The 12,435-nt window shown below is 36.1% G+C and overlaps 1 protein-coding gene across 1 annotated transcript; it reads left to right on the forward strand.

Annotated features, from left to right (window-relative positions):
* Positions 1 to 241: 241 nt before the first annotated feature.
* On the forward strand, positions 242 to 12,086 carry SPIC (Spi-C transcription factor). The gene is made up of 6 exons (XM_007117719.2): positions 242 to 305; positions 2,308 to 2,333; positions 2,918 to 3,011; positions 4,423 to 4,535; positions 6,030 to 6,138; positions 11,328 to 12,086. The coding sequence occupies exons 2-6, from the start codon at positions 2,331 to 2,333 to the stop codon at positions 11,753 to 11,755; spliced, it is 747 nt and encodes a 248-aa protein (XP_007117781.1). The 5' UTR covers positions 242 to 305; positions 2,308 to 2,330; the 3' UTR covers positions 11,756 to 12,086.
* Positions 12,087 to 12,435: the final 349 nt, after the last annotated feature.

The following is a 12,435-nucleotide window of genomic DNA, read 5'->3' on the forward strand; positions in this document are numbered from 1 at the left end:
GTGTAGGCCGGAAGAGCCACAAATTATGCTGGGTGGCAGGCGGCTTTCATGGGATTTGTTCTAATGCTTTTGGCCCATAGGATACAAATATTCTGTGCCTCTTCAAAATAATAGCCTCTGGTGTCCACTGGCCATATCATGAAATAGAAATAATGAAGGCACTGTATCTTTTAAAAAAAATCCCCTGTTGTAGCACTTCCTTAAAAACAGCTACTTAATGAAACTCTGCCAGTGAGCCCTTGACAGTTCTGTCTTATTTCTGATATTAATGAAACAACTTGGTAAAGGGCTGAAGTGTCTTCCTGGTAAGTGTTTAGTTTATGCTTTTCAAAATTCTTTGTAATAAGTGTTAATTTTCTTCTTTGGCCTAATGAGTGTTTCTCATTGACTGCCTGTTCCAATACTAGAAATATTAAGCAATTGAAGTGATCAATAATGTTTTCCAGCTTTTTTCTTCCCTTTGGGTTTGCTACTTTTAAGAGTCATGATAGTTTTGTGGGGTATTTTAGTAAAAGGGAGTAGTCTCATTTAAGTATTTAATTCAAAGTACAACACTCACCTGTGTATGTATTTGCTTCAGTGCTTATGAGCTGAGGCATAGTTAATTGAAAATTATTGACGTGGCCTTTTAAAATCATATGTACTGATAATATTCATTAGGGACTATAGCCCAAAATGTGATTTATGGATTTTCTTCTTCTTTTTTTAAAAGTTTTTGCTAAATTCTTCAACATCTCCCACATTGAGAAGCTGTATTTTTTTTCAGCTTTATTGAGATATAATTGACATATAACATTGTGTAAGTTTAAGGTGTACAACATGATGATTTGACATACATATACACTGGGAAAGGATTACCACAGTAAAATTAGTTAATACATTCATCACCTCGCATAGTTACCTTTTTTTATGGTTTTTCTTCTCATATTCTCTTTTAAATGACATAGTGATTTCAAAGAGCAGAATAGAATTTCGATGTTTGACATTGTATTGCTACGTTATGGATATGTATAATAATAGCATTAGATATCATCTTATCATATTATGCAGTGTTAAATATTACAGAGTAAGCCATTGTGTTTGCAGGATAAATGCTAAAAACTTGTATAAATGGAGTTGCTTCATGTGCTAAATGAAATGATAAGCAGTGTGGACCCACCACCCACTCTTTCTTGTTATGTGGATTTGTTTGTTTTGTGTAGTTCTATAGAACATAAAGTTTGAAAACATTTAATGTGGGTCAGTGTGATAATTGTTTATTTAAAACAAAATCTACATTACTTACAGAGATAAGAATGTAGATAATGTAAAATTATAGACCAGGGTTCTTAACCTAGGATTTTAGAAAGTCCACGGACAGTTTTCATAGAGTACATTTTATTTGTAATGTAAATTCACATTTCATGAGAGAAAAAGCATGTCTTTCACCAGATTCTCAGAAGTCCATATGACTCCAGAAACTTAAAAAAAAAAAAAAAAAATCACTGTTATAAATGGAGAGCCATGCTAAGGTAAAAAAGATTTTGATTTCCAGAACTTTTTAATACTTTAATATTTAAAAGAATTTAAAAATACTTAAACATACTCAAATTATTTCTATATTTTCATATCAATATAAATAGTTTGCATAATTAACTCTAGCTATTTTATTTATTTTTTAATCTCTTTTTATTGAAGTATAGTTAATTTACAATGTTGTGTTAGTTTCAAGTGTATAGCAAAGTGATTCAGTTATACACATGTAGCTATTCAACATTTAAGAAGTTTTGTAGGACTTCCCTGGTGGCACAGTGGTTAAGAATCTGCCTGCCAATGCAGGGGACATGGGTCCGAGTCCTGGTCCAGGAAGATCCCACATGCTGCGGAGCAACTAAGCCCGTGTGCCACAACTACTGAGCCTGCTCTCTAGAGCCTGCGTGCCACAACTACGGAAGCCTGTGCTCCTAGAGCCCATGCTCTGCAACAAGAGAAGCCATTGACCGAGAAGCCCGTGCACCACAACGAAGAGTAGCCCCCGCTCGCTGCAACTAGAGAAAGCCCAAGCACAGCAACGAAGACCCAATGCAGCCAAAATAAATAAATTAATTAATTAATAAAAGAAAAAGTTTTGTAATGACAGAAAAGCAAAAATAAATTTCTGTAGGAAATTTTTGTAGAAAGAAAATTTGTACTCATCAAAGAGAATTCAGATGGTACTTTTGGTTTATATAAGGTATATTCAGAAAATATTTTAAGTAAAGTCTTTTAATTCAGAGGCAAATTAAATAGAAACACTAATTTTGTTTTTTAAATATTAATCTTTTTCAGAATTGTCAATTTATTAATGAAGCATGGTAAGTTGGCATTTAAAAATCTTTACTCTTCCTCCATTTTGAAAATAAAATATATGGGCTAGATTAATAAGGGTATGAAATGGTTTGCAAAACAGTTCAATTTTAGGTCTTGGAGGCATGCTTTTGAAATTAAGAGCATTTCATTTTAAAATAATGATTCAGATTCTGTTTGATTAAAGATATTTCCTTGATCCCTTTTTCCAAATCAGTCTCCTGCTATGTAACTCCTTGCTAAAAATTTATAAAATGTTGAATACTATACTATGGAATGAGGTTGCTCTCTAAATACTATGTTATAGAGCAATGGATCTCAGCCAGGGTTGATGTTGTTCCCCAGGGTATATTTGGCTATGTCTGAGACATTTTTTGTTTGTCACAACTGTGGGAGTGCTACTGGCATCTAGTGGGTAGAGACCAGGGATGCCGTTTAGCACCCTGCAATGCACGGGGCAACCCCCTGCAACAGAGTCTTCGTGAATCTAAAATGTCAATAGTGCTGTGGTTGAGAAACCCTCCTTTATATCAGGAAAATTAAGTTCTACTGGTAATTTCCTAACTCCAGAGTTCTGCAATTGTTCTAACAGGCTTGTGTTGAACAAGACAAGCTGGGTCAAGCATTTGAAGATGCTTTTGAAGTACTGAGGCAACATTCAACTGGTGATCTTCAGTACTCCTCAGGTAAAGATGTCAGTCCCCTTCTGCTGGTAGTTTGTATTTGTTTACCCCATACTGCTAAATTGTTCCTCTCTGCTTTCCTCTCCCCTTCTGTAGCCCCAAGTTTGTTTTGTTTTGTTTAAATTTATTTATTTTATTTATTTATTTTTGGCTGCGTTGGGTCTTTGTTGCTGCGCATGGGCTTTCTCTAGTTGCAGCGAGCAGGCTTCAGTAGTTGCGGCACACAGGCTCAGTAGTTGTGGCACACGGGCTTAGTTGCTCTGCGGCATGTGGGATCTTCCCAGACTAGGGCTCGAACCCGTGTCCCCTGCATTGGCAGGCAGATTCTTAACCACTGTGCCAGCAGGGAAGTGCCCCCAAGTCTGTTTTCTATATCTGAGGGTCTGTTTCTGTTTGTATTATTTTTTAGATTCCACATATAAGTGATATCATACAGAACTTGTCTTTGTCTGACTTATTTCGCTAAGCATAACATTCTCTCAGTACATCCATGTTGCCACAAATTGCAGAATTTCATTCTTTTTTTATATAGCTGAGTAATATTCCATTGTGTATATATATATATATATATATACACCACATCCTCTTTATCCATTTGTCTTGTAGATTGGGCACTTGGGTGGCTTCCATGTCTTGGCTACTGTAAATAGTGCTACTATGAACATTGGGATGCATGTATCTTTTTGAATTAGTTTTCATTTTCTTCAGGTATATTGAATATATCCAGGAGTGGAATTGCTGAATCATATGGTAGTTATTTTTTTGAGGACCCTTCATACTGTTTTCCATAGTGGCTGCACCGATTTACTTTCCCACTAATAGTGTACAAGTGTTCCCTTTTCTCCACATCCTCTCCAGAACTTATTATTTGTAGACTTTTTGATGATAGCCATTTTGACCTGTGTGAGGCGATATCTCATTGTTGTTTTGATTTGCATTTCTCTAATAATTAGTAATGTTGAGAATCTTTTCATGTGCTTATTAGCCATCTGTATGTCTTCTTTGGAGAAATGTCTATTCAGATCTTCTGCACATTTTTTGATTGGGTTGTTTATTTTTTTTGATATTGAGTTGTATGAGCTCTTTATATATTTTGGATATTAACCCCTTGTGAGTCACATCATTTGCAAATATTTTCTCCCATTTTGTAGGTTGTCTTTGTTTTGTCAATGGTTTCCTTTGCTGTGCAAAAGCTTTTAAGTTTAATTAGGTCCCATTTGTTTACTTTTGCTTTTATTTCTTTTGCATTAGGAGACAGATCTGCCTATGTTCTTTATCCTAAATAAATTTAACATCTCAATATAAAAATGCCAAGAGCAATCACATATATAAGCATATAAACATGTATAAGCATCACACACACACACAAATATAAACTTTGACTTTGTCAGTTTCTTTCTCTGTTTTTAAATAGATTACAAAAATTACCTGGCTTTCATCAACCACTGTTCTCATGTCAGAGGAAATTCCAACAGCTATGGTGTGCTGCCCACAGAGGAACCGGTCTACAATTGGAGAACAGTAATAGTGAGTACTTTTACCAGGGGACCAGCATCCCTCAGTAACAGGCAAATTTCCTATTTGTCCCAGCCTTCCCCATGGTGAATTTGACGGTCAGTGTGGGGGACCATCAGTGCTGTCAAGAAGGAAACTGCGCTTTATCATTGTTCTTCATCTGACTTCAGATGGGTTTGAATGATTTCTATAGAGGAGGTATTTTAGGGTTCTCACATCAATGCTTCTCTTCAGTCCATCCGGAAAACTGCAGGAAAGTTATGGATCCCCTAAAACGTTCCCTGCACTGGCTTTACCCACAATCTTGTATTAACCTGCTCTATTTCCCCTCCCAAGCTCAGAGCTAGCTATGTGTATTGGGCCAATTCATTTCTATTTTAGTAGCCTTCTGCAAACGGGAGTGTCCCCACCATCTACCTCTCCTTCCATGTGTTCTTTTATATTGTTTACTTTCTTTCTTTCTTCTTCTTCTTATTTTTATTTACCTATTTATTTATTTTGGCCATGTTGTGGCATGTGGGATCTTAGCTCCCTGACCAGGGATGGAACCCATGCCCCCTGCAGTGGATGCACTGAGTTCTAACCACTTGACTGCCAGGGAATTACCTGCATTGTTTCCTTGATGTGTCCCTTTTATCAAGCAGTCTTAATGTGGTAGAGTATAAATATTAAAAAAAAGGTTTTTTTCAGTTATTACCTTCAACCATACTATGTCAAATGTCCTTTTTCTGTCCCTGTAAATTATACTGTCAGGGCCTCTCCAACAAGACAGTTCTTTAAAGGGGGAGTTTTGGTTTTACCTTAACCTCGCTCACCTCCCCTTAGGGTTGCCAGGTAAAATATAGGATGCCTAATATTTTTGTTTGCTAGATCTGGCTACCCTATTTCCACTGCAGCTTCCATCCCCAGCATACACTGCACAGCCTCTTGCGGTGGGGACTCCTTGCTTGCTGGGCAGCCCTCCTGTATAGGGAGGGCTCAAACCCACCTCCTTCCACCACCATGTCTAGTTAACCCATGGAGGCCCACATCTCCTTGCCATATGTAATGGTAGGAACTCAGGCTGCTTCTTCCTGCCTCTCTTGGCTCTGCTTTCCCTCAGCTGCCATCTTTCTCCTCTTATCTTCTCTTGCCAGATGGGCATCCACTTCAGGAATGGAAGCCCATCTTCCCTTTTTGCTGGCACCTCAGTTTCTACTAATGATTCTTTTGGATCTTTCTTGCTGGGCATTTTTAGGGGAAAGGAGGGAAGCAACCCACTCTCCTTTCTCATAGGGAGGGGAAGATACAGAACTCCTCACAAAGCCTCAGATTACCCTCTGTCCCTTGGCCCTCTCCATATATGGGTTTGATGCTAGCTCTGCCCTGGGAGACAGCAGTTGAAGGTAGTGATTTTCAGAATTTGAGAGATGCTGAACACTCTTTGCCCTCAGCTTTTGGCTTTGGCCACCAACTGGGGGCCACATGGGAAGTCCCACTTAACATCCTGATACATTATTTATATAGAACAGTGCTGCAGACCTCTATTTGGAAGGAAATATGCATCAGTCTCTGCAGAACATCCCTGAAAACCAGCTGGTGCAACCTACTCTTCTCCAGCAAAAGGGAGGAAAAGGTATGTGGATCCATTACTCCTTGCATAGGTAAAAGAGTCAAATCTTCATCAAAGCAGCTTTAAGGGAATTTCATATCTGAGTTTGGAATTGATTTGCAAAATATTCTCTTCTCACATTGAGAGTAATTTAACTCTGACAGACAAACTATTCCAAGCTGTTTATCTTGGGTGAGCTTTCCTATAGCCTCATAGAGAGGTTGTAAAGGTGCAAAGTGTCACTTCACTCAAATAAATCTGTATTCAAGAATAAGATGTAAGATATGGAGAACAAACTAGTGGTTACCATTGCGGGGAGGGGCAGTACAGGAGTAGGGGATTAAGAGGTATTATGTATAAAATAAGCTACAAGGCTGTATTCTACAACACAGAGAATATAGCCATTATTTTAGAATAGGTTTAAATGGCATATAACCTTTAAAAATTGTGAATCATTATATTGTAAACCTGTAACGTATATAATATTGTACATCAACTATACTTCAATAAAAAAGGAATAAGGTATATAAATTTTAGGTATAGAAGGGAGAACTTTTCCGTAAATTATTTTAGCAATCTTATTTCAACTGTGAAGCCCTCAGGATAGAAATCATCTCTATTAAGTTCTCCACAAACTTAATCATCTCTATTAAGTTTTCCAAGTTCCATAATAACTTTATTTCATAAATTTGAAATCCTGATTTCATAAATGAAGATGATCTCATCTAACAGGTAGGCAAAAGTGTTAAAGCAGGATAATAGCCTCTGTTGGCTATGATGTGGGCCACACACATTCATGTGCATTATTAAAGAGAGTATAAATTTTTACAAAGTTTTGTAAGGCAATTTAGCAATACCTACCAAAATTTTAAGTGTTCATATCTTTTGACTCTTAGTGACTATATAACTCAGTTAGTGGTTGAGTGTGAACTCTGGGTTGATTATGTGAGCCTGGCCAAATCACTTACTTAACCTTCTGTACCACCGTCTCCTTATTCAAAAAAAACCAAACAATAAAAATTGTACAGACATTGTAAGATTGCTATAAAAATTAAGTGAGAAGATCCACGTAAAGCATTATGCTCATAGTCTGGCACTATGGATATTTCCCAAAGTACCTTAAATGCATGTGTGTGCATATATATGTATTAGGATGTTCCTTGCAATGTTGTTTGTGATAGTAAATTACCTCCGATATACAAAGACATATAAGATGCATCCCAATTTTATAGTGTAATTTAAAAAACAATACCTTATCATAGCTACTTAAAATTATTATTTTTTTAAATTTTTATTTTATTTTTTATTTTTTAATTGAGGTATAGTTGATTTATATTATTAGTTCCAGGTTTACAACATAGTGATTCAAAATTTTTATAGCTTGTACTGCATTTTTATTATAAAATATTGGCTATATTTCCTGTGCTGCATAGTATATCCTTGTAACTTATTTCTTTTATACATAGTAGTTTGTACCCCAATCGTGCTCCTTAATTTTCTACCCCAATCTTGCTCTTAATTTTCTACCCCAGTTTTGCTCCTCCCTCCTTCCCTCTCCCCACTGGTAACCACTAGTTTGTTCTCTATATCTGTGAGTCTGTTTCTATTCTGTTACATTCAATTGTTAATTTTTAAATTTTTTTTTGTTTATTTTTAGATTCCACATATAAGAGATAACATACAGTATTTGTCTTTCTCTGTCTGACTTATTTCACTTAGCATAATCCCTTCTAGGCCCATCCACTTTGTTGTAAGTGGCAAGATTTTATTCTTTTTTTAATGGATAATATTCCATTGTATGTATATATACATCTTCTTTATCCATTCATCTGTTTATGGACACTTAGGTTGCATCCATATCTTGGCTATTATAAATAATGCTGCTATGAACATTGGAAAGCATGTAACTTTTCAAATTAGTGTTTTCATTTTCTTTGGATATATACCCAAGAGTGGAATTGCTGGGTCATATGGTAGTTCTTTTTTGGTTTTTTTGTCCGTGCCATGCGGCACGTGGGATCTTAGCTCCCCAACAAGGGATTGAACCCGAGCCCCCTGCATTGGAAACGCGGAGTCTTAACCACTGGACGGCCAGGGAGGTCCCTGGTAGCTCTATTTTTAGTTTTTTGAGGAATCTCCCCACTGTTTTCCACAGTGGCTCTATCAATTTATATTCCTACCAGCAGTGTACAGGGCTCCTTTTTCTCCACATCCTTGCCAACATTTGTTATTTGTGATTTTTTAAAAAAATTATAGCCATTCAGACAGGTGTGAGGTGATATCTCATTGTGGTTTTGATTTACATTTCTGAATCTTTAGCGATGTTGAGCATAAACATCGCACAGGTTTGCATGTGCCTGTTGGTCATCTGTACGTCTTTGGGAAAATGTCTATTCAGGTCTTCTGCCAATTTTTTAATTGGGTTGTTTGTTTTTTGATATTGAGTTGCATGAGCTATTTACGTATTTTTTGATATTAACCATTTATTGGTCATATCATTTGCAAATATTTTCTCCCATTCAGTAGGTTGCCCTTTTGTTTTGTTGATGGTTTCCTTTGCTGTGCAAAAGCTTTTAAGTTTAATTAGGTCCCATTTGTTTATTTTTGCTCTTGTTTCCTTTGCCTTAGAAGACAGATCAAAAAAAATATTGCTACAATTTTTGTCAAAGAGGTTCTGCCTAGTGCTTTGTTTCCTTCTAGGAGTTTTATGGTTTCTGGTCTTACATTTAGGTCTTTAGTCCATTTTGAGTTTATTTTTGTAAATGTGTGGAAAAATCTTCTTATTTCATTCTTTTACATGTAGCTGTCCATACTTAAAATTATTTTAAATGAATATTTTTGAGATAACTAGTTTTGTTCTTATAAAACAGTATACTGTATCCTAGAATTATAAAAGTCTAACTATGCAGTAATATTCTAATCCAGCAAGGAATAATGTATAAAATCACATAAGTAAAGTAAATCTACTGAATATTACTACTGAATACTAAATAATGGTAGTAATTTCATATGAGGACAATAACACTTCTACCTCTGTCACCTATTTTTTTTTTTAAACAAACAAACCAACTAGCTACTAAATCCAGGGTGTGCCGCCTATATCTTTTCATTGATGTTTTCGGCTGTGGATCTTTGCCATTAGGGAATGTATCATTTACCATTTTGTGTTTTTAGAGCTTAGTCCTCCACCTGAAATAGTGATACATTTAAAACAATGAAATTTCAAAATACTTCGGGAATTCATTATTGAGAGAAAAATAGTACATGCATAAAAATAGAACATATATAGTTATTAAAGAGAAAAGGCATACTTTAAGTATTAAAACAGAAAGAGTTCTAAATACATTTTGGTTTTTGTTTTAATCCTTTTAAATCCCATAATTCAAAAGTAATAATGCTCATTATTAAGAATTCAACTGGGGGCTTCCCTGGTGGCGCAGTGGTTAAGAGTCCGCCTGCCAATGCAGGGGACATGGGTTCGTGCCCCGGTCCGGGAGGATCCCACATGCCGCCGAGCGGCTGGGCCCGTGAGCCATGGCGGCTGAGCCTGCGCGTCCGGAGCCTGTGCTCCGCAACGGGAGAGGCCACAACAGTGAGAGGCCCACGTACCGCAAAAAAAAAAAAAAAAAAAAAAAGAATTCAACTGATTCAGAAGTATGTAAAGAATAAGTGAAAAAATGTTCTTCCTTCCCATGCTATGCCCCACAAGTAACCTTTGTCAAAAGTTTAGTATTTCCTCTATCTATAGCTAATCTCTATATTGTTCTATGATTTATTTAAGATATATTTTTCACTGGAAAAAGTACAAAATACTGTGATACCATTTTTAATTTTTAAAGGGTATGCATATGTTTATATATGCAAAACAAATTATTTTCTAGAAATATGTAGGATAGATTGGAGTTTTTACTTTACGTTTGTGCTTCTGCTTGAATTTTTTATCATATAATACTTTTAATTTCAAAAAGTAAAAATTTAAACATTTTTTTTCAAAATTGAAAAACAAACTTTTAAAGATGAGGATCCATTATGATTGATTTGACCACTGGGTGAGAGCCAGAGAACTTCTTTAAGGCTGTGACTTTAATTCATGATGTATTTTTTGGTAAGTCCCTTTCATTTCTCAATTCATAAACTCAAGATAATATAACGCAAAAGATAATCTTTGTAAAAACCTTTGAGGTTTTTGGATGAATGATGACAGATGCATGAGTATTACACCCCAGAGACTGTTTAAAGCAGTTTGAGAATCCACTATTCTACTTTCTCAAGGGGAAAATGGAATTTGGCTGTGGAGCTTTTAGCTACTGACAGATCTGGTGGGACATAGTATTTACAGGCCAATTCACAAGTCACAAAACCGGCTGTCACCTTTGTTCTCCAATCCACCATACAAGCAAAAACCATAGCAACAAATCTTCCCAAAGTTTCCTTTCTAGTTATTCTGAAATATAAAGGGCTGTGCTCCTAAAAGAGATTAAAACCTCTGGCAGTACCATTTTATTTCACAGCAATGAAAAAATACCACAATGCTCATTGTCATTCCTCACTAATAATGTCAAAATGTCATGAAGATATTTTGGCATTTCGACTCTGGTTCTTTTCTATTCTTTATTTTTTCAAGTAGTTATGCAGAACCAGAGTTAGCATTTTTACATGTCTGTTACTGATTTCATTTGTATTTGCACACTGTTTTACATTTTGCAAAATACATTCACCTTCCTTACCTCATTTGACTTAACTTATTTGAATAAAGCCCCTTCAAATGAGTTGCCTTTTGGAAATGTCTTTTGAGACTTCTCTTTAAAACCACTAAACTTTGCAGTCCATTTTGCTCAGTCTTGTTGTTCTGTAGACAGTTTAACATACAACATAAAATTAGAAGTCAAGATTTAACTGTGACAAAAGACCACATGACAAATGGGAGACTCGAGTAGAGAGGCGCCATGCTTCCCTTCTCCAGTGAAGGACGGTACAAAATTTTGGACAACTTCCCTAACAAAGAGAGGTTCAGTTGAAACTTCAGTAGGCCAAATAGATCCTTGATTTTCAAGTCCCAAAAAATGATACCATAAATGCATTCTAAGGGGTGAGTAGGAAGAAAACCAGTCCCAATGCAACTTTGAATTCTGTAGTCACTCAACAAACCCTTCCTGAGGATGTTCCTTGCGTAGAGCCATGGTGAAGTATGACATTTTTTTCCTTTATTTTAGGCAGGAAGAAGCTCCGACTGTTTGAATACCTTCATGAATCCCTGTGTAATCCCGAGATGGCGTCTTGTATTCAATGGATAGATCAAACCAAAGGCATCTTTCAGTTTGTGTCAAAAAACAAAGAAAAACTTGCCCAACTTTGGGGGAAAAGAAAAGGCAATCGGAAGACCATGACTTACCAGAAAATGGCCAGAGCACTGAGGAATTATGGAAGAACTGGGGAAGTCATCAAAATCCGAAGAAAGTTAACTTACCAATTCAGTGAGGCCATTCTCCAAAGACTGTCTCCATCTTATTTCTTGGAAAAAGAGATCTTCTACTCACAGTGTGTTCAACCTGATCAAGGATATCTCAGTTTAAATAACTGGAATGCAAATTATAATTATACATATGCCACTTATCATGATCTAAGTCACCCTGATTGCTAAATATACTCTTATATATCAAAATTTTCTGGCATCAGAAATCCCTACAAGTTTTAGGATTTTTCTCTGAAAGCAAATACTGAAAAACAAAACAAAAAACCTAAACTTCATTACTGCTATCTTTTATGAAGTAGCATATAATCTATACTAACTCGGTGAAAAATTTTGCCAGTGAACAACTTTAAAATGATCAAGTCCCATTTGAAAATATAGACTAAATGTCCTTCCTTTTACTATTGTCTATGTAATACTTCCTTCTAGATTAATAATGCTAGTGGAGATGCTTTGATTTACATATTGATTTAAACATTATTTTCCTGTCATACACTCAGACAAAAAATAAATCATTCTAACATGTATCCAACAGCTTTAGCAACAAAACAAAAAATGATTGCCTGTGATAGTGTTCCTGCTAAATTACATTCATGGATTTAAAAATTTCAGTGACTAAAACTAGAACTACCATATGTTCCAGCAATTCCACTCCTGGGTATACATCCAAAGAAAATGAAAACACTAATTTGAAAAGATATATGCACCCCAATGTTCACAGCTGCATTTTTTTTGGCCACACTGCACAGCTTGCGGGATCTCAGTTCCCCAACCAGGGATTGAACCCAGGCCTCTGCAGTGAAAGCGCAGAATCCTAACCACTAGACTACCAGGGAACTCCCACAGCAGCA

Source organism: Physeter macrocephalus, chromosome 6 (genome assembly GCF_002837175.3).
Source record: "Physeter macrocephalus isolate SW-GA chromosome 6, ASM283717v5, whole genome shotgun sequence".
Taxonomy (NCBI): domain Eukaryota; kingdom Metazoa; phylum Chordata; class Mammalia; order Artiodactyla; family Physeteridae; genus Physeter; species Physeter macrocephalus.